Raw genomic sequence first — 21,875 nt, forward strand, 5'->3', positions numbered from 1 at the left:
AGTAGTTTCTCCATAAGACGTTGAGAAATAGTGCATTGTGGGTAGTTTAGAAGACATAAGTTATTAAATATGTGAAAAAAAACGAAACATAAGTATGTTTGTAGTTATAGGTAACCATATCGTGACTACAACTAAGTTACTAAGTCTTTGACCACACTGTGTTTTTACTTTGGTGAGTAAAAACAAATGCTTCCTACCCTTTAATAACCTCGAAATAGAATGCCAATTTGGTTTCAAGTTCTTCACGTTAATTGCATTTTTACACCACAGGTGGTGTTACATGTGTTTTATTAATAAGACAGCTCTGCTTGCAATCACACTCATTCTATCTCTCTTTCACACACACACACTCCGGCTCTCGTCGGTGCTAGGGTTCCGTTGTGCCAACGGCACGCCGATCAGGGTCTCCATGGCGACGCTCATCAATATAACAACTGTGGATGTGACCCAGTGTTACCTGATATATTAATCTCACAGCGCTATAAATACACATATGTAGGGTGCCCCAATGGGGGGACTTAGATGCCAATATCCTGTGGAAAATGACACACACACTAGAGGAGTGGGCCTCGGAGGACAGTGATGCTAAGAATACATCACACAACTCCCGGTGTCCTTAATCTGGTGCTGCTCACACTGGGCCTATGGCTCTATGGCTAATTCTGCTGTTTTTACATGGTATGTGTTGATTGAAGTAGGCAACGCTTTTTACAGTTCCACTGAGAGCAAACTCCTTTTTACTATTGTTTACAAAGCTGTTCGAGTTTGACCTAGAAGTTTTTTATAAACTGTCTTTTCTTCGAACGCTTTCAAAAAGGCTATATTTGGAGCAGCAACAGAAGTACAAAGCCAGTTTTATATTTAGCCTAGTTTTTTCACATACTGATGAGGAGCCTAATGTTCAGCCTCAACTCTTATTGCCTGTGTTACAGAGGAACGACATTGCCATGGCGATAACGAAGTTTGACCAGTTTGACTTCCTTATCGACATTGTGCCCCGGGACGAGCTCAAGCCCCCCAAACGACAGGTAGTGTGTGTGTGTGTGTGTGTGTCTATCTACATTTACTTTCAGGACCCCGTCAGGGTGGAGTACCACTCCTGGCAGCCTAGAGACGCTGTAAACATCCTTGACTGGAAGCTGGGGTTTGGACAGCAAGGGCTTTCAGTCGGATGTTTGCAGCGTCTGGCTGCCCATTACTTCCAACAGTGCCACCATAGCCTCTAATCTCCATCAGAACCACCACCAATACCCCATAGCTTGTAATCACTATCAACATAATCACCACTGTGTTAACGGCTGACCCCTCTACCACATTACAGTCCTGACTCAGATTGATGGTGTGTTGAACAGTGGCTCCTAAGCATTTTAAGTTGTGGCCACCTAAATAGACCGATTCACCAAGTCTGTGGCCAGGGGTGTAAACATCCTACACTCTCAGCTGTGACATCATCGAGCTGGGAGAGGGGTGTTTACGCTTCTGGTGACGGGGAAACTGCCACCTCCTACAGTAGCCTGGAAGATCAACAAACCCGCACCTTTTAGGGAACTGTTCCCTTGTACTTCTGACAATGATGAGGCCTTGAGTTGACTTTTCTGAGCACAAAGAAATATGGTGCTTGTAGTGCTGTGGCATTGCTCTAACTGGCAGTTGTTAGACCATATCAGACTAGACACAAAGAGCCTTCATGCTTGTTAATGGCTGACGAAATGTCCAATGTGTCATTGAATGAGCTTTCCATTCACAGTTTATGATTAAAACATTCTCAATAGTGTGCCAAGGTCTTGTTTTCATGAATGGAAACGATCCCTTTCTGTCTGCTGAAGTGTTCTTGTGTTCTGAAAAGTGTTGTTGGGCTGTGAAAACCCATTGTCTTGACGAAGACCCATAAGGCCTTGAGCCTGAGTGTTGTCGACTGGGATCATCAAGGTCCTCCAGTGCTAATGGATCCTCCGCTGTGTCCCAATCTGTACCCTATTCCCTATGTAGTGCACTACTTTTGACCAGGGCCCATAGGGTTCCCATAGGGCTCTGGTCAAAAGCAGTGCACTGAATAGGGAATATGGTGCCATTTGGGATGTACCCTCTATTTAGAATCACATTACTCATCCATCCAGGCCCTATCAGTTATTAATCTGGGTCTCTTACCTATTGTATTACACTGGCAAAATAATTCATGGAGATGTAATGGACTGATAGGGTTCTCTGTTATCCCCTCTCTCTTTCTCTCACCACCTCTCTCGCTCTCTCTCTCACTTTCTCTCTTTTTTTTCTCTCTCTCTCTTTCTTGCCCCCTCTCTTTTTGTATGTGTACAGGAGGAAGTGCGTCAGTCGGTGGCCCCAGCAGAGCCGGTTCAGTACTACTTCACCCTGGCTCAGCAGCCAGGCCAGGTGCAGGGCCAGCAGGCCACTGGACAACAGGCTACCACCATCCAGCCTGGACAGATCATCATCGCACAGCCACAGCAAGGACAGGTAAACTGGAGAACAGACCTGCACTGACACAGACGGAGAGACCACGTGTGCAGACACACACGCACCACACCAGACACACACGCACCACACCAGACACACGCACCACACCAGACACACACGCACCACACCAGACACACGCACCACACCAGACACACACGCACCACACCAGACACACACGCACCACACCAGACACACACGCACCACACCAGACACACACGCACCACACCAGACACACACGCACCACACCAGACACACACGCACCACACCAGACACACACGCACCACACCAGACACACGGAGCATGCTACTCCACAAACAACCGGTAAGCTACCAACAGTCAGCCTAGGCAAAGATGTAGTGTACACCACACACACACACCGTGACACAGCCTGGCAGATCACCAGCTCTCCTAACACTCTCCCAGTCAACAACCCTCTCCAACCCTGTCCACTATAAAGCAGTGTGAATGGGGTAATAACAGTGGGTTTTATTGATATTATCCTTGGCAAGCACAGCCAAACCGCACTCTGGCCTCCACTCTTTCCCACCAGCAGGGATGAATGTCCCGTTCACACCCAGCACACAAACACACAGCTATAAAAGCAGTGATACAGGGCCATTTGATCTGCCCACTTCAGTCACTCCCCTCTCTGCTGGATGTCCAGAACAGTACAGTAACACGAGGGCTGTGTCCCTGTCACCCTATTCCCTATTCAGTGCAATACTTTTGACCAGGGCCCATAGGGATTAGGGTGCCATTTGGGATGCAACCTAGACTCCGCTGTACTTCTCTCTGAAGAGGAGGAACATATGAGTAAACAGATGGGTGGTTTGCCCCCTCATCCCTAGTCTTTTTCCTTCTCTGAGTGTGGTTCCCCAGGCACCCCTCTGTCTCTCTTTTGTGTTCCCTCTCTTGCTCCATTATTTTCGCTCCCTGTTGAATGTGTTCTTTCTCCTTGCTTCAGCAGGCTGCCTTCGTTTCACTGATCTGTCACAGTTCCAAAGCCACAGTCAGGCTAGAGCTGCTACTGTTACTACCACAGTCACCGAGCAGAGCAGGGGAGGGCACTACATGACTGGCACCTTAGAATAGGTGACTAGTTTAGACTACTGGGTTACAGTTAAGAGGCCAGGGAGGAAGCGGGATGGTGGGATGGAAGAGGGGAAAGGATCTGAAAAACAGATGGATAAAGTGTGAGATACCTGGGGATTGAGGGAGGAGGGTAATGAGGTCCTAATTCATTGCTCAATTCCTCTGTGTGTGTGTGTGTGTGTGTGTGTGTGTGTGTGTGTGTGTCTTTGCCAGACTTGCCTGCTAAGAGCTTTCGGTGTCACTAGTCGTCACTGTTGCACCAGTTCTGTCACATTCCCTCTCGGGCCACAAAGTCCCTCACGGACTGATCTGTTAAGAAACCAAACCTCCATTTCTATTGCACATCTACAGTGTCTTATTGGAACTCCCATTTCCTACTGTAGGATACATCTTTATCTTCATTAACAGCTGCTCTTTCTCCATTAAATCTGCATCACTTCTGCTCTATACATTTCTTCCAACCATAATTCAGTTCACATGCTCATTGTTTGTTGTGTGTGATCTGTTGACCGGTGTCTGACTGTGTGTGTGATCTGATGACCGGTGTCTGACTGTGTGTGTCTGACTGTGTGTGTGTGTGATCTGATGACAGGTGTCTGACTGTGTGTGTGATCTGATGACAGGTGTCTGACTGTGTGTGTGTGTGTGTGATCTGATGACAGGTGTCTGACTGTGTGTGTGAGATCTGATGACAGGTGTCTGACTGTGTGTGTGTGATCTGATTACCGGTGTCTGACTGTGTGTGTCTGACTGTGTGTGTGATCTGATGACCGGTGTCTGACTGTGGGTGTGTGATCTGATGACCGGTGTCTGACTGTGTGTGTGTGTGATCTGATGACAGGTGTGTGTGTGTGTGTGTGTGTGCTACTTTTTCCTTGGCACTCTGCACTCTGCATGTGCTTGTAGTCATGTTTGTAAAGCTCCCTCCCTCTTCCTTCCCCCCTTCAGGTGCTGCAGGGGACCACAATGCAACAGTTACAGCAGGTGCAGGTAGCCCAGTCACAGGGCACACCTATCACGGTAAACTCCCCCCCCCCCCCCAATCCCAGTACTCCTAGTTGTAGGGTGAAGTTGCTCCTAGATGCTGATTACCCCACTAAATAGTTAAGGTTAGGGTTGGGAGAGGGGATGCTGATTCTAGATCTGTACCTAGTGGAAATGTCATCTCGGAGCGCACCCCTCCACATTTAATCAGGAAGGTTAGTTTACCCCATGAGGGCCTTCCTTTCTCTCCTGTCCATCTCATTTCCACTTGGTGCTCCAGGTCTGCAGTTTAACTTTTGACTCAGCAGCAGCTGGCTCATTAGGGACGTTAGTCAGATTAGCTGTCTCATTAGGGACGTTAGTCAGATTAGCTGTCTCATTAGGGACGTTAGTCAGATTAGCTGTCTCATTAGGGACGTTAGTCAGATTAGCTGTCTCATTAGGGACGTTAGTCAGATTAGCTGTCTCATTAGGGACGTTAGTCAGATTAGCTGTCTCATTAGGGACGTTAGTCAGATTAGCTGTCTCATTAGGGACGTTAGTCAGATTAGCTGTCTCATTGGGGACGTTAGTCAGATCAGATTAACTGTCTCATTAGGGACGTTAGTCAGATTAGCTGTCTCATTAGGGACGTTAGTCAGATTAGCTGTCTCATTAGGGACGTTAGTCAGATTAGCTGTCTCATTAGGGACGTTAGTCAGATTAGCTGTCTCATTAGGGACGTTAGTCAGATTAGCTGTCTCATTAGGGACGTTAGTCAGATTAGCTGTCTCATTAGGGACGTTAGTCAGATTAGCTGTCTCATTAGGGACGTCAGACCAGATTAGCTGTCTCATTAGGGACGTTAGTCAGACCAGATTAGCTGTCTCATTGGGGACATTAGTCAGATTAGCTGTCTCATTAGGGACGTTAGTCAGATCAGATTAGCTGTCTCATTGGGGATGTTAGTCAGATCAGATTAGCTGTCTCATTAGGGATGTTAGTCAGATCGGCTGGTTTATTAGGGACGTTAGATCTGATCGGCTGGTTTATTAGGGACGTTAGATCCGATCGGCTGGTTTATTAGGGACGTTAGATCTGATCGGCTGGTTTATTAGGGACGTTAGATCTGATCGGCTGGTTTATTAGGGACGTTAGATCCGATCGGCTGGTTTATTAGGGACGTTAGATCCGATCGGCTGGTTTATTAGGGACGTTAGATCGTCTGGATTTCTTTCTTTCCTTCTTTCTTTGGGACAATCATCACATTACATGGCTCAGTCCCCAGACTCTCAGTCATTCAACAATGATTCTTCCTTCTCCACCCTGAAGGGAGGGGCTCCAATGACCATGCAGGTGGGAGACCAGCAGGTCCAGATAGTACAGGCGTCGTCCCAGGGCCAGACCCAGACGGTGCAGTCAGGACAGACCATGCAGGTCATGCAGCAGATAATCACCAACTCCGCAGAGATCCAGCAGATACCAGTAAGAGAGACAGATATAGAGGAGGAAAGTCTCCTAGAATGACCTTACTGGAAAGATTATAATCATTGTAAAGCTCCATTTTCTAATGATATTTACACAACATTTTCTTCAGTTAAATATTGGAGATAAATCTCCTTATAGTTGGTGAACCTTATACTGTCCTCCATTTTGACGCTCTGCTCTAACTAGCTCAGTGTTCATGATAACCTCTGTATTGTGTATCTATGACCTTCCCATCCTAAAGTGTGTCTCCCCCGTGTGGTGGCTGTGTGCAGGTGCAGCTGAACAATGGTCAGTTGCAGTACATTCGGCTGGCACAGCCTGTCTCTGGCACACAGGTGGTTCAGGGACAGATCCAGACGCTGGGTAACACTCAGCAGGTACAGGTACTGAACATGGACCTTTAAAAAAAATCCATAGTATCGCATCAGATGTATGTAGACACTTCACCTCTGTAATGTAGTGTCTGGTACCGTATCACTGTTAGTTTATGAAATATCATTAAGGTAGTAACATATGATAACATTCAAAATATGATAAGATTATTCATCTGAAAAATGTGTGTTTTCAATATTGTTTTGTAAATCTATTTCTATATTGTTAATTTCCTTCAGTTGCATTTTAATAGATGTGTAGGTTTGAATAGTGGATGTGTGAAGCACTGTGACTGACTGACTCCTCTCTCTCTCTCTCTCTCTCTCTCTCTCTCTCTCTCTGTCTCTGTCTCTGTCTCTGTCTCTCTGTCTCTCTCTCTCTCTCTCTCTCTCTGGTTTGTTCTCAGATTACACAGACAGAGCAAGGCCAGCAGCAATTCAACCAGTTTACTGACGGACAGGTAAGAGGAACATCTCAGTGACCTCTCACTCCTGTCGCTCACTCACTCACATCCTTTACTCTCTCTCTTTCTCTCTCTCTCTCCTTACAGCAGTTGTATCAGATTCAGCAGGTGATGCCGGCGGGACAGGACCTGAGCCAGCCGTTGTTCATCCAGTCCACCAATCAGACGGCTGATGGACAGGTCACCACACAGGTCAGCACAGACTGAGGCTCTGGAAGCATCCTCCTGACCACCAAACCATTGACCACACCACCTGCTACCATCCATAAGGACAACACTGGCTCAAACGCCAAGGGACCTCCTAGGAGGCGTCCAAAATGGTCAAAAGTAGAGCCCATTATAGGGTGCCATTTGGGATGTACTCTTACTCTCATTCAATACACTGGTCTATGACATGATACCGGTACTTAAAAGGAACTGTCTGGCAACAACAGTTCTTAATTCAGTATACTGGGTCAGATACCAAAGGGACTGCTCTACAACTCCCTCTCATTCCCATTTAATATCGTCTCTCTCTGCCTCTGTTAGTTCCTCCAGGCACCCACTCTCACCTGATACGTTCCCCAAAAAAGCCCCCATTCATGAGAGCTACACACAGGGTATCCAAACACTGAATCCTCCAGGACTCAACTCTCCTCCGTTTTAGTGACCAGCTGTTCATCCTCAATGTCTGTAAAACCTTTATGTACAAATCTCCTCTGTATATTCTCTGTCTCTCTGTGAAGTACACCATATGGGTGGCTCTTGGGTTCTCTATGGGGACGTCCCAAATGCCTCCCTATTCCCTATACAATGCACTCATTTTGACCACGGTCTAAAGGGTTTTGGTCAAAAGTAGTTTTCTATATAGGGAATAGAATGCTTTGGGATGCATCCGATGGAAGGCTTGGCCCTTGTTTTGTCTACAAGCCAAGATAACATAAATCCTTTGTTTGTAATGTTTTTATGTGTAGACGTTTCAAATAATAATCTATAAAGCCATACTCTTACCTAACCCATTTATTTCACAATAAATCATTGTCAATTGTACGAGACCAGCCATGATAGGTCAATTAAGTTATGTTAGTTTCTGGCAGGTTTTTCACATTGACGAGTCATTGCCATCGATGAAAGGGCTTCTAACTGTATGATTGAGTTTTGTATGTATGACCTGTGTGTGTGTGTGTGTGTGTGTGTGTGTGTGTGTGTGTGTGTGTGTGTGTGTGTGTGTGTGTCATTCAATATTGTGCAGTTACTGCAGTATACTTTCCCTATGGCCCAGTGATCCTATTCACCTCTTCAGTGCCCCCTCTTCTCTATTTCCTCTTCTATTCCCCTCTCCGTCTCTCCATTAATTTCCACTGATCACTCTATCATTGTTAGAGCAGGGAGAGGTTAGGCCTTTCTGTCTCTATGCAGTCTCTTCTTTCTCCACTTCTCTATATTTCTCTCCCTTTACTGTTTCCTGTATCCAGAGAGGTTTGTGGTTCTCCTGCCTGCTCTGAGGAAGCCTAATGTATAAAAACAACTCCACTGGAAGAAAGGCCTCTTTTTATAAACTCTTATTTTGAAATCCTGTTGTAACTTGTCAATGTTAATTTGTTTTTATGATCACCCCTCTCCCTCCTCCCCTTTCTTATTTAGAAAGTTGAATTGTTATCATTGCTGTTCTTATTATTGTCGATTTGCATGTAGTTTAAACTGCCAGCATGATATGCAATAGATGGGTAGACATTCTATTTTGTAAGCAAACTTTGGGTTTGTGAGAAAATAAAATGCAAATAAAAAACATTACATGCAATCTTTATTCAACAGAAGTTTTTCTGCATTTTTCCCCCAACAGTATTGTTGTGATGTGTGCATAAAAAAAAGATTATGTAAGAGGATTTAAATCTATTCATAAACTATTGGTAACCACTGTGTAGTACAACAGGCACTGATCTTCAGCAAAGCAATTTTGCATACCGTATAGCCATTTTGGGTACTTCAGATAATTAGACACCTGTGATAATGTACAGATTTCTGTGCGGCCTTATCACATAGAACATATCAAATAATTAAATAAGATCATTTTAAAATAACAATAAAATAACAAAGCTTTAAAATATTATCCTAAATATAAACCATCAATGGAATGGCATCAAATGCATGGAAACCATGTGTTTGATACCATTCTGCTCCAGCCATTGCACATCTATTTGACTGAAGTCAATAATTGTAAGAGTTGCAGAGTTAATTGAAAATAATGCCATTGTTGATAATTTTTTCATACATTTTGGTATTTTCTCCTGAACCATATGGTATATCCACTAGAAACTCATTTGCAACTCATGGACACAGATTTAAAAAATGAATACTATATTAATATATTTTACTAATGTTGCCATAGGTTATCTGTTTATTACCAAAATTACAGAATATTCTGGTCATTTTGGTAGATTACCAGTAGTTTAGCAACCCTAAGTGTAAGTTCTCTATGGCCACACAGTAGGTGTCTTAAGTTTTCACCCTCTTGAATTTCTTCACATTTTTATTGTTACAAAGTATAAAAATACTTATGATACCCAAAATGTATAGATTACAACACCTTGATTTATTGCCCCACATAGGTTTATAACACGTTTGCACTGAACACAAATATAAATGCAACATGCACCAATTTCAAAGATTTTACTGAGTTACAGTTTACATAAGAAAATCAGGCAATTGAAATAACTTATCTATGGATTTCACAAGACTGGGAATACAGTTATACATCTGTTAATCACAGATACCTTAAAAAAACAACTGGTGTGACCACGATTTGCCTCATGCATGAGGACACATCTCCTTCTCATAGAGTTGATCAGGCTGTTGACTATGGCCTGTGGAATGTTGTCCCACTCCTCTTCAATGGCTGTGCGAAGTTGCTGGATTTTGGCAGGAACTGGAACACACTCGTACACGTTGATCCAGAGCATCCCGAACATGCTCAATGGGTCACATGTCTGGTGAGTATGCAGGCCATGGAAGAACTGGAACATTTTCAACTTCCTGGAATTGTGTACAAATCCTTGTGACATGGGGACGTGCATTATCATTCTGAAACATGAGGTGATGGCGGCGGATTAATGGCCTAAGGATCTTGTCACAGCATGTCTGTGCATTCAAATTACCATTGATAAAATGCAATTGTGTTCATTGTCTGTATCTTATGCCTGCCCATACCATAACCCCACCACCACCATAGGGCAATCTGTTCACAACATTGACATCAGTAAACTGCTCGCCCACTCAATGCCATGCGCGATGTACAGTTGAAATCGGGGTTCATCCGCGAAGGGCACACTTCTCCAGTATGCCAGTGGCCATCGAAGGTGAACATTTGCCCACTGAAGTTGGGTACATCGGCGGAACTGCAGTCAGGTCAAGACCCTGGTGTGGACGACGAGCATGCAGATGAGGTTCCCTGAGACGGTTTCTGACAGTTTGTGCAGAAATTCTTCAGTTTTGCAAACCCACAGGTTCATCAGCTGTCTGGGTGGCTGGTCTCAGATGATCCCGCAGGTGAAGAAGCTGGATGTGGAGGTCCTGGGCTGGTGTGGTTACACGTGGTCTTCGGTTTTGAGGCTGGTTGGACGTTTTGCCAAATTCTCTAAAATGACATTGGAGGCTGCTTATGGTAGAGTAATTAACATTAAATGATCTGGCACCAGCTCTGCTGGACATACTGCAGTCAGCATGTCAATTGCAAACTCCCTCAAAACTTGAGACATCTGTAGCATTGTGTTGGGTGACAAAATTTTAGAGTGGCCTTTTTTGTCCCCTGCACTAGGTGCACCTGTGTAATGATCATGCTGTTTAATCAGCTTCTTGATATGCCACGCCTGTCAGGTGGATGGATTATCTTGGCAAAGGTGAAATGCTCATTAACAGGGATGTAAACAAATTTGTACACAACATTTGAGAGAAAAGCATTTTTTTGTGCGTCTGAATAATGCCTGGGATCTTGTATTTCAGCTCATAAAACATGGGACCAGCACTTTACATTTTGCTTCTACATTTTCATAACAAACACATTTTTGCAGTGCACTGCAGTAGTATTTTAGGGCAAAATCCATTTATCTAAGTTCCACCCCTAGGGTCCCATACTTCAAGATCAGAACAATGTAGATCCTACTGTTTTTTCTCTCACTTCTCTACTTCTGGAATGGGCTGTTCATTGTGAAAGGGCAAGCGGGCAACAATGGAATCACGAGTTGGTTGGTTGGCTGGAGACGGCTCAGCCCTTTAGAGATCAGACAGCATTCCTTTTCCGACCTAAATCTTAAAAGGAAAAGAGGTAATTACGCTGGGACAGAAGATTAGGGAGACACATAGTTCCCTCACACCTCGAGGAATTGGTTTTGTCACACAGGCCAAAACTGCAACTTGTCAACAAAAAAGGTGATAATATATTACAGATATTTCCCTATAAGAATCAGTTATTATTACTAAGACCAGGAGTTTTCTCAGGAATATCACTTGGCCCAACCAGGCCCTATCTATGTAATGTATAAGTAGGGCCAGGAGTTATTCCTGTCTGCATGACTGACCATGAAAAACTCCTGGTTCCACTTATTACTAACCTTTTCCCCAGGTGGGCCGGCGAGTCTAATTTATAGCTAATGGAAAGATTTACCCAGCCCTATCTTTGTGGGTGGGTATTTAAAATCTGTCTTGTTTAATAACAGGGCTCGGTCTATGTTTGTCAATCAGGCTTTGAAGGGGCTAGGCTTTCTTTGGTTGGGTCAGTGAGGGTTTTAAGGGGCTAGGCTTTCTTTGGTTGGGTCAGTGAGGGTTTTAAGGGGCTAGGCTTTCTTTGGTTGGGTCAGTGAGGGTTTTAAGGGGCTAGGCTTTCTTTGGTTGGGTCAGTGAGGGTTTTAAGGGGCTAGGCTTTCTTTGGTTGGGTCAGTGAGGGTTTTAAGGGGCTAGGCCTTCTTTGGTTGGATCAGTGAGGCTCTGAAGGGGCTAGTCCTTCTTTGGTTGGGTCAGTGAGGCTCTGAAGAGGCTAGTCCTTCTTTGGTTGGGTCAGTGAGAGTTTTAAGGGGCTCGGCCTTCTTTGGCTGGGTCAGTGAGAGTTTTAAGGCTGGACACAGTTTAGGTTGGACACAGGTAAACAGTGACACTATTCTGGTCTGTAAGCCTACTGGTGGATTGGGATGCGTTCCTGCACTAATCGACTTAATTGCTGAACAATAACTGCATTAATGAGTACAGACTCATGCTCACCTCCGTCTAACAAGGGGCAATGAGGACTGCGAGAAATGTTTGAGCTTAAGTCAAGCGTGAATAGGATTGTCCAGCGCTATTTTTCTTTGCTGCCCCGTCCTCTTGAATCAAGGGAACCTCCGAGAGATGAATTAGGGCTGACTGCCCTGGCTCCACATTGGGGCTAAATCCTAAATGGCACCCTATTCCCTAACTAGTGCACTACTTTTGACCAGGGCCCATAGTGCTCCCATGGTTCTCTGGTCAGAAGTTGTGTCCTATATAGGGAAGAGGATGCCATTTGGAACGCACACTGTAACTTGTGATATCGCCGCCACACCAGCTCCTCTTACCAAGTTAACCACACAGATCGTATTAAGACGAGTTGAATTTAAGTTAGATGGGTTCTGGATCATAATGTGCTCGATGGTATTTATTTTCCTTGAGGTGTGGGAGATCTGTGAGGTGATGGAGCTCATTCTGTGGTTATCCAGAGCTCAGGCTTCACAGTTACAAGGCAGAAGGTCAGGGGTCAATCCATGATTAACCAACCAGGATTCAGTATGTAGCAGTCTAGTATGGACATCATGTAAATACTTGATGTACATACATCGAGGGGATAATCTGATAATAGTTAGATTAAGCCCTGAATTATAATCTTAATCTAACTATTATCAGATATCCTGTGTGGCTCAGTCGGTAGAGCATGGCGCTTGCAACGCCAAGCGTCGTGGGTTCGATTCCCGCTGGGGCCACCCATATGTAAAAGTAGTGGCCCCAGCCGACTTGTAAGTCGCTTTGGACAAAAGCGTCTGCTAAATGGGATATATTATCAGATTATCCCCTCAATTTGTTTCTAAGCAGTTTCTTCTGAAGACGACTTGGCCTGTTTGTAAATAGACAAAGCTGTGGATCTCTGGTCAAATCAGGAGCAAAAAGACTAGACATGATGCAAGTAACTATCTTTAATCTCTTTACGTGAAATACATAGAAAGATGGTACTAAACTTGTCTAAAAAAAAGTCAAACATGGTCTGGGGGTGTCACTCTACAGATGGCAATTGTTTGGAGTCCAGAGTTTAAATTGGAGTTGTGACACCGACACACACACACCTAGCTCGTGTGTGGTTAGGCCTGACTTTTTATAGTGCAGGGCTATCTAGGGACTGGCAGATATGCTAGGGGAGTGGAGGCAGTGATGTGAGATTTGTTTTGGAACAACCAACCTTCCTCTCACCCTCTCCTGCAGGAAAAGGAAAGCAGAGTACTTCACACTGCCACAGCTGAGCCCTGCTTACTCATAGTTTATAAGAGGCAAGGGGTGGGGGGGTGGCAGGCAAGGTACAAAAACTCTTTTCACGAGTAATGAATGTGCTGGTAGTTAGCGAGGCCTCCACCCATCCGACTGTATCCTCCCAATGCAGACAGACAGACTGTTCAGTTAGTATGTTCTTGTTTAAAACCATGTAATATCATGAATATAAATGTTACAACAGTGTATCACTGATAGAATCTTGAGGTTCAAACCTGTCTGACATTTTCCATCTCTACGTGGATGTAGCCAGTTCAGACGTAGGTTAAATGATAGCAGCATCTCTTCAAAGACTACTACCAAGTCTATCACAACATTAAGCAACAAACACAACAGCACAGACTGTATCAACAAATACATCTGTGTTTCCCACCGTCATTTTTCCTCTGATGTATCCCATTAAGTGGAATCTGGGGTAGAAAGGAAACGCACGCAGATTAATGGAATAGAAAGAGGTGAAATAAAACCAAGCAATAGTGTGGTCTGCAGAGGACATTAAGTGGCGTAAGTAAAGCTCCAAGTTGCTCAGCCGATATAAAAGGTTGGTGGGGTCCGTCGGAGTGAGAGCGAGCAGAGCTCTGCACTGTGTACTGCTGATGTGGGGGTATTTTTAAGTTCCCATAGTTTCTCAGTGCGGCTGTCGACTCCTGGAGCTCAGCTAGGCTCTTTGGGGCGTGAGTGAATAGCGATCTGAGACCACAGTGAAACGGGATGGAGGAGAGGAGAGCACAACCATACCAGCCTGACGCCTGACGCCTGTCCCCTTTGACCCTGTACATTACACGTTGGCACCTGTCCCTTTTGACCCCTCACGTTACATGGTGTCACCTGTGCCCTCTGACTCTTTACATTACATGGTCTCCCCTGTCCCCTTTGACCCCTTACATTACATGGTGTCACCTGTGCCCTCTGACCCCTCACGTTACATGGTGTCACCTGTGCCCTCTGACCCCTTACGTTACATGGTGTCACCTGTGCCCTCTGACCCCTCACGTGACATGGTGTCACCTGTGCCCTCTGACCTCTCACGCTACATGGTGTCACCTGTGCCCTCTGACCCTTTACATTACATAGTGTCACCTGTGCCCTCTGACCGCTTACATTACATGGTGTCACCTGTGCCCTCTGACCACTCACGTTACATGGTGTCACCTGTGCCCTCTGACCACTCACGTTACATGATGTCACCTGTGCCCTCTGACCCCTTACATTACATGGTGTCACCTGTGCCCTCTGACCACTCACGTGACATGGTGTCACCTGTGCCCTCTGACCCCTCACGTTACATGGTGTCTCCCAAAATAACTCCATCCTGATAAAGAAGACAAGAAGACAAGGAGTGTTTCTGATTGTGTGAGTGTTAGCTTGTAATACCAAAGTGGATAGTTGTGCAGTCTGTGGTATATGTGTGTTCACAGGTGCCTGTCTGTGTATTTGTGTTGCTTTCTCAAGTGTACAGTACTGGAGTGTGAGAGAAAGAGTCCGTGTGTGTTTGGGTGTGTATGAAGTGTGTAAATGTGTTCTTTAGTGCCCCTGTGTGTGTGTGTGTGTGTGTGTGTGTGTGTGTGTGTGTGTGTGTGTGTGTGTGTGTGTGTGTGTGTGTGTGTGTGTGTGTGCGCGCGCGTGCACGAGCGAGAGAGTGTGTATGCGTGCATGTGCATGTCTGTGTGTTAGAGAGGAAGTCAGTGCCTGCTGTTGTAACTGTGACCTTGTCTGCTAAATGACTTAAATGTAATGTAATGTTGTCTTGCTGTTGTGTCTTGTCAGAATCAAATCAAATTTATTTATATAGCCCTTCTTACATCAGCTGATACAGTTGGGCAAAAAAGTATTTAATCAGCCACCAATTGTGCAAGTTCTCCCACTTAAAAATATGAGAGAGGCCTGTAATTTTCATCATAGGTACACTTCAACTATGACAGACAAAATGAGAAAAGGAAATCCAGAAAATCACATTGTAGGATTTTTAATGAATTGATTTGCAAATTATGGTGGAAAATAAGTATTTGGTCAATAACAAAAGTTTATTTCAATACTTTGTTATATACCCTTTGTTGGCAATGACAGAGGTCAAATGTTTTCTGTAAGTCTTCATGGGGTTGTCACACACTGTTGCTGGTATTTTGGCCCATTCCTCCATGCAGATCTCCTCTAGAGCAGTGATGTTTTGGGGCTGTTGCTGGGCAACATGGACTTTCAACTCTCTCCAAAGATTTTCTATGGGGTTGAGATCTGGAGACTAGCTAGGCCACTCCAGGACCTTGAAATGCTTCTTACGAAGCCACTCCTTCGTTGCCCGGGCTGTGTTTTTGGGATCATTGTCATGCTGAAAGACCCAGCCACGTTTCATCTTCAATGCCCTTGCTGATGGAAGGAGGTTTTCACTCAAAATCTCACGATACATGGCCTCATTCATTCTTTCCTTGACATGGATCAGTCGTCCTGGTCCCTTTGCAAAAAAACAGCCCCAAAGCATGATGTTTCCACCCCCATGCTTCACAGTAGGTATGGTGTTCTTTGTCCTCCAAACATGACGAGTTTTTACCAAAAAGTTCTATTTTGGTTTCATCTGACGATATGACATTCTCCCAATCTTCTTCTGGATCATCCAAATGCCCTCTAGCAAACTTCAGACGGGCCTGGACATGTACTGGCTTAAGCAGGGGGACACGTCTGGCACTGCAGGATTTGAGTCCCTGGCGGCGTAGTGTGTTACTAATGGTAGTCTTTGTTAATTTGGTCCCAGTTCTCTGCAGGTCATTCACTAGGTCCCCCTGTGTGGTTCTGAGATTTCTGCTCACCGTTCTTGTGATCATTTTGACCCCACGGGGTGAGATCTTGCGTGGAGCCCCAGATCGAGGGAGATTATCAGTGGTCTTGTATGTCTTCCATTTCCTAATAATTGCTCCCACAGTTGATTTCTTCAAACCAAGCTGCTTACCTATTGCAGATTCAGTCTTCCCAGCCTGGTGCAGGTCTACAATTTTGTTTCTGGTGTCCTTTGACAGCTCTTTGGTCTTGACAATAGTGGAGTTTGGAGTGTGACTGTTTGAGGTTGTGGACAGGTGTCTTTTATACTGATAACAAGTTCAAACAGGTGCCATTAATGCAGGTAACGAGTGAAGGACAGAGGAGCCTCTTAAAGAAGAAGTTACAGGTCTGTGAGAGCCAGAAATCTTGCTTGTTTGTAGGTGACCAAATACTTATTTTCCACCATAATTTGCAAATAAATTCATTAAAAATCCTACAATGTGATTTTCAGGATTTTTTTTCTAATTTTGTCTGTCATAGTTGAAGTGTACCTATGATGAAAATTACAGGCCTCTCTCATCTTTTTAAGTGGGAGAACTTGCACAATTGGTGGCTGACTAAATACTTTTTTTGCCCCACTGTATATCAAAGTGCTGTACAGAAACCCAGCCTAAAACCCCAAACAGCAAGCAATGCAGGTGTAGAAGCATGGTGGCTAGGAAAAACTCCCTAGAAAAGCCAAAACCTAGGAAGAAACCTAGAGAGGAACCAGGCTATGAGGGCTGGCCAGTCTTCTTCTGGCTGTGCCGGGTGGAGATTATAACAGGACATGGCCAAGATGTTCAAATGTTCCTAAATTACCAGCATGGTCAAATAATAATAGTCACTGCAGTTGTCGAGGGTGCAGCAAGTCAACACCTCAGGAGTAAATGTCAGTTGGCTTTTCATAGCCGATCATTGAGAGTATCTCTACTGCTCCTGCTGTCTCTAGAGAGTTGAAAACAGCAGGTCTGGGACAGGTAGCACGTCCGGTGAACAGGTCAGGGTTCCATAGCCGCAGGCAGAACACTTGAAACTGGAGCAGCAGCACGGCCAGGTGGACTGGGGACAGCAAGGAGTCATCATGCCAGGTAGTCCTGAGGGCTCAGGTCCTCCGAGAGAAAGAAAGAAAGAGAGAATTAGAGAGAGCATACTTAAATTCAAACAGGACACCGGATACGACAGGAGAAATACTCCAGATATAACAGACTGACCCTAGCCTCCCGACACAAACTACTGTAGCATAAATACTGGAGGCTGAGACAGGAGGGGTCAGGAGACACTGTGGCCCCATCCGATGATACCCCGGACAGGGCCAAAAAGGCAGGATATAACCCCACCCACTTTGCCAAAGCACAGCCCCCACACCACTAGAGGGATATCTTCAACCACCAACTTACCATCCTGAGACAAGGCCGAGTATAGCCTACAAAGATCTCCGCCACAGCACAACCCAAGGGGGGGCACCAACCCAGACAGGAAGACCACGCAGCTAGACTATAGCGGCCTAGGAGTCAGCCCTGGTAGTGCTTGGCCCCGTCCAAGCAGGGTCGTGGGAGAAAGACAGAGGCGTGGAGGGATGGAGGAAGTAGTGATGGGGGGTGGCTGAGATGGGAGGGTTTGTGGAGGGTCCACGGGTTGCTTTTCCCTGTGAAACTTTGATGTTAATCCCTGGTGCAGGCCCAGTTCAGAGCTGTCCATCATCACCTTCTGGTGCAGGCCCAGATCAGAGCTGTCTATCATCACCTTCTCTCCTCTCGGCTGGATTTCAGGACTCACTGCCTAGCCACCTGAAGACACACAGAGAGGGACTGCTGAGAGGGAGAGGGGGGGAGACGGGAAAGAGAAAGCGAGTCGGGGGAGAGCGAGAAGGGTTGAGATAGAGAGAGGAAGGTTTGTAGATTGGTCTGTTTATGATTGGCTGATGCCCTCTCCACTATGACTACGGGGTATGAGGGTATCCCCACTTGTTGAATGTTCTGGATCTTCCTCCAGAGAGCCTCTGGGTCCATTTGCATGTCTGATTTTATTGTGGCTAAGCTTTCAGTCAAACTGGCCTTCTTCACCGGTGCAATATTTCCCTAGAGTCAGGATGGATGGAGTCTAGTGTCAAACCAAGCCAATGATGACATCCAATGATGATTTAACATACTAGGGTATAGTTTAGCTGTAATGTTGTGTGTGTAGGTGGTAAGGAAGTCAGGCACAGGAGAATCGAACTTGGTATAAATGGAGTCGTTTAATAGACTTGACAAAACTCCATAATCAAAAATACAACATAAATAAAAGTGGGTACAAGAACCCGTCGCACACCAATACATAATACACGAACATACAAACAAACAATCTCTGACCAGGACATGAGGGGAAATAGAGGGTAAATACACAACATGTAATGAATGGGATTCGAACCAGGTGTGTAGGAAGACAAGACAAGACCAATGGAAAATGACAAATGGATCAATGATGGCTTGAAGACCGGTGACGTCGACCGCCGAGCACCGCCCGAACAAGGAGAGGCATCGACTTCGGCACAAGTCGTGACAGTACCCCCCGACGCGTGGTGGGGACGACCCGGAGGACGAGGCGCAGGGCGATCCGGATGGAGACGGTGGAACTCTTGCAGCAAGGAAGGATCTAACACGTCCTCCACCGGAACCCAGCATCTCTCCTTCGGACCGTACCCCTCCCTTTCCACGAGGTACTGAAGGCCCCTCGCCCAAGGTCTCGAATCCAGGATGGATCGAACGGAGTACGCCGGGGCCACTTGATGTTCAGAGGGGGTGGAGAAACCTCCCGCACCTCAGACTCCTGGAGCGGGCCAGCCACCACCGACCTGAGGAGAGACACATGGAATGAGGGGTTAATGCGGTAATCGGGGGGAAGCTGTAACCTATACTATACCTTGTTCACTCTCCTCAGGACTTTAAATGGCCCCACAAACCACGGACCCAGCTTCCGGCAGGGCAGGCGGAGGGGTAGGTTTCGGGTCGAGAGCCAGACCCTGTCCTCACTGCGGTGACGGTCTGGGAATAATGTGGAGATTTGTGACTCCAGCACAGCAATGGCCCCACCATGCATTCCCCTGCTAATTCCTCAACTTATGTTCCATAAACTAATGTAAACAATCTGACACAGACCAGGAGAGTGTATATTATGCACCACAGCACATTAAGCTACATACCAAAACGGTGACAATGAATACTTGTATTGTAGGTTACTTAGGCTAAACATTCCTTGTTTTCCAGTCACAGAAGCAGTGCCCCTGTGACAACAATTTTGGACCCCCTTGTGGACCCCCTAAATGTGGAGTAAGAAATAATTTTTACATAACTAATTTTTGATTTTGCTCTTTTTTTACATCCGTTATTAGACAGTGGCAATGATGATGATTATGAACATGGTCTTTTGCCTGCTAATTCCTGCAATGCAGTGAAGAAAATGGTGACAACGATAACGTCTAATGTAACTGGCCCCTCTAACAGTATAACTGGCCCCAGCTTGGCCCCCCCCAGTTGAAATGGTCTAGAACCGCCACTGCACAGAAGGTCATAAGTTATATACCTCTTATATCAATTTAATTTAGTTTGTGTATGTTTTGGGGTTCCTGTCTTGGATTTTATACTTTAAACCAGTAGTTCTGAACTGATTTTGTTTTGGGTCCCAAATTTCCTCAAGTTGCCTCAGTCACGACCCAATATTGTAATCGAGGGTGGGAAAATCCTACAAAATACAATATGGGGAAACTATTTATAATGTTGTATTGATAATAAATGTAGCAATTATGACAAGGGATAAATGTTCCCTCCTAACCTATATCGATAAGTACAGTGCCTTGCACAAGTATTCATCCCCCTTGGTGTTTTTCCTATTTTGTTGCATTACAACCTGTAATTTGAATTTATTTTTATTTGGATATCATGTAATGGACATACACAAAATAGTCCAAATTGGTGAAGTGAATTGAAAAAAACAACTTATTTCAAAAAATTCTAAAAACGGAAAAGTGGTGCAAATATTTGAAAGAATATGGCACCACAACAAATCAGCCAAGAGAGTGCCGCCCACCAAAACTCACAGACCAGGCAAGGAGGGCATTAATCAGAGAGCCAAAAAAAGAGACCAAAGATAACCCTGAAGGGGTTAAAGCTCCACAGCGGAGATTGAAGTATCTGTCCATAGGACCACTTTAAGCCGTGCACTCCACAGAGCTGGTCTTTCCAGAAGTGGCCCGAAAAAGGCATTGCTTAAAGAAAAAAATAAGCAAACACGTTTGGTGTTCACCAAAAGGCATGTGGGAGACTTCCCCCAAACATATGGAAGAAGGTACTCTGGTCAGATGAGACTAAAATTGAGATATGTCTGGCGCAAACCCAACACCTCTCATCACCCCGAGAACACCACCCCCACAGTGAAGCATGGTGGTGGCAGCATCATGCTGTGGGGATGTTTTTCATTGGCAGGGACTGGGAAACTGATCAGAATTGAAGGAATGATGGATGGCGCTAAATACAGGGAAATTCTTGAGGGAAACTTGTTTCAGTCTTCCAGAGATTTGAGACTGGAACAGAGGTTCACCTTCCAGCAGGACAATGACCCTAAGCATACTGCTAAAGCAACACTTGAGTGGTTTAAGGGGAAGCATTTAAATGTCTTGGAATGGCCTAGTCAAAGCCTAGACCTCAATCCAATTGAGAATCTGTGGCATGACTTAAAGATTGCTGTACACCAGCGGAACCCATCCAACTTGGAGGAGCTGGAGCAGTTTTGCCTTGAAGAATGGGCAAAACTCCCAGTGGCTAGATTTGCCAAGCTTATAAAGACATACCCCAAGAGACTTGCTGCTGTAATTACTGCAAAAGGTGGCTCTACAAAGTATTGACTTTCGGGGGGGTGAATAGTTATGCATGCTCAAGTTTTCATTTTTTTGTATTATTTCTTGCTTGTTTTACAATAAAAAATATTTAGCATCTTCAAAGTGGTAGGCATGTTGTGTAAATCAAATGATACAACCCCCCCCCCCCCCAAAAAAAATATATTTTAATTCCAGGTTGTAAGGCAACAAAATAGGAAAAATGCCAAGGGGAGTGAACACTTTCGCAAACCACTGTAATAGCATTTTCGTTGTCAATAATTTATTGATGAAGAATGTTGAAAAGCTAATTTTCTTGAAACCACAAAATCAACCAATTCGAGTTGCTAATAGTGCTATATTGAATCTACTGTCATCATATAAAATAAATGTTTTATTCAAACCTCCCACCAGTTGAGAAACGCTGCTTTAAACCATTGATGTTCGATACATTTTTCGTGTTTGGTTTCCAGGTTGGCTTGATCTGTTTCCTCTTATATATGTATTCCTATTATATTCCTGTTGTCCCACTGTGTCATAACCATCATTCCTATTATATTCCTGTTGTCCCACTGTGTCATAACCATCATTCCTATTATATTCCTGTTGTCCCACTGTGTCATAACCATCATTCCTATTATATTCCTGTTGTCCCACTGTGTCATAACCATCATTCCTATTATATTCCTGTTGTCCCACTGTGTCATAACCATCATTCCTATTATATTCCTGTTGTCCCACTGTGTCATAACCATCATTCCTATTATATTCCTGTTGTCCCACTGTGTCATTCCCAGAATTCCTATTATATTTGTATTGTCCCACTGTGTCATTCCCAGAATTCCTATAATATTCCTGTTG

The 21,875-nt window shown here is 44.9% G+C and overlaps 1 protein-coding gene across 14 annotated transcripts in view; it reads left to right on the plus strand.

The window, feature by feature from the left end:
• LOC135551840 (nuclear transcription factor Y subunit gamma-like) overlaps positions 1–8,639 on the plus strand; it is a 61,977-nt gene extending 53,338 nt beyond the window's left edge. For 10 of the 14 annotated variants that reach the window (XM_064983084.1, XM_064983085.1, XM_064983089.1 and 7 more), the window contains 7 exons: positions 933–1,028; positions 2,317–2,475; positions 4,516–4,587; positions 5,863–6,015; positions 6,291–6,401; positions 6,797–6,850; positions 6,941–8,639. In XM_064983084.1, the coding sequence (XP_064839156.1) occupies positions 933–1,028; positions 2,317–2,475; positions 4,516–4,587; positions 5,863–6,015; positions 6,291–6,401; positions 6,797–6,850; positions 6,941–7,060 (765 nt within the window). In that variant the 3' untranslated portion in view covers positions 7,061–8,639. The remainder of the gene's footprint in view (positions 1–932; positions 1,029–2,316; positions 2,476–4,515; positions 4,588–5,862; positions 6,016–6,290; positions 6,402–6,796; positions 6,851–6,940) is intronic. The other 4 variants (XM_064983081.1, XM_064983082.1, XM_064983080.1 and 1 more) reach the window with 3 other exon arrangements.
• The last annotated feature ends 13,236 nt before the right edge of the window (positions 8,640–21,875 follow it).

This window comes from Oncorhynchus masou, chromosome 13 (assembly GCF_036934945.1).
Source record: "Oncorhynchus masou masou isolate Uvic2021 chromosome 13, UVic_Omas_1.1, whole genome shotgun sequence".
Taxonomy (NCBI): Eukaryota; Metazoa; Chordata; class Actinopteri; order Salmoniformes; family Salmonidae; genus Oncorhynchus; species Oncorhynchus masou.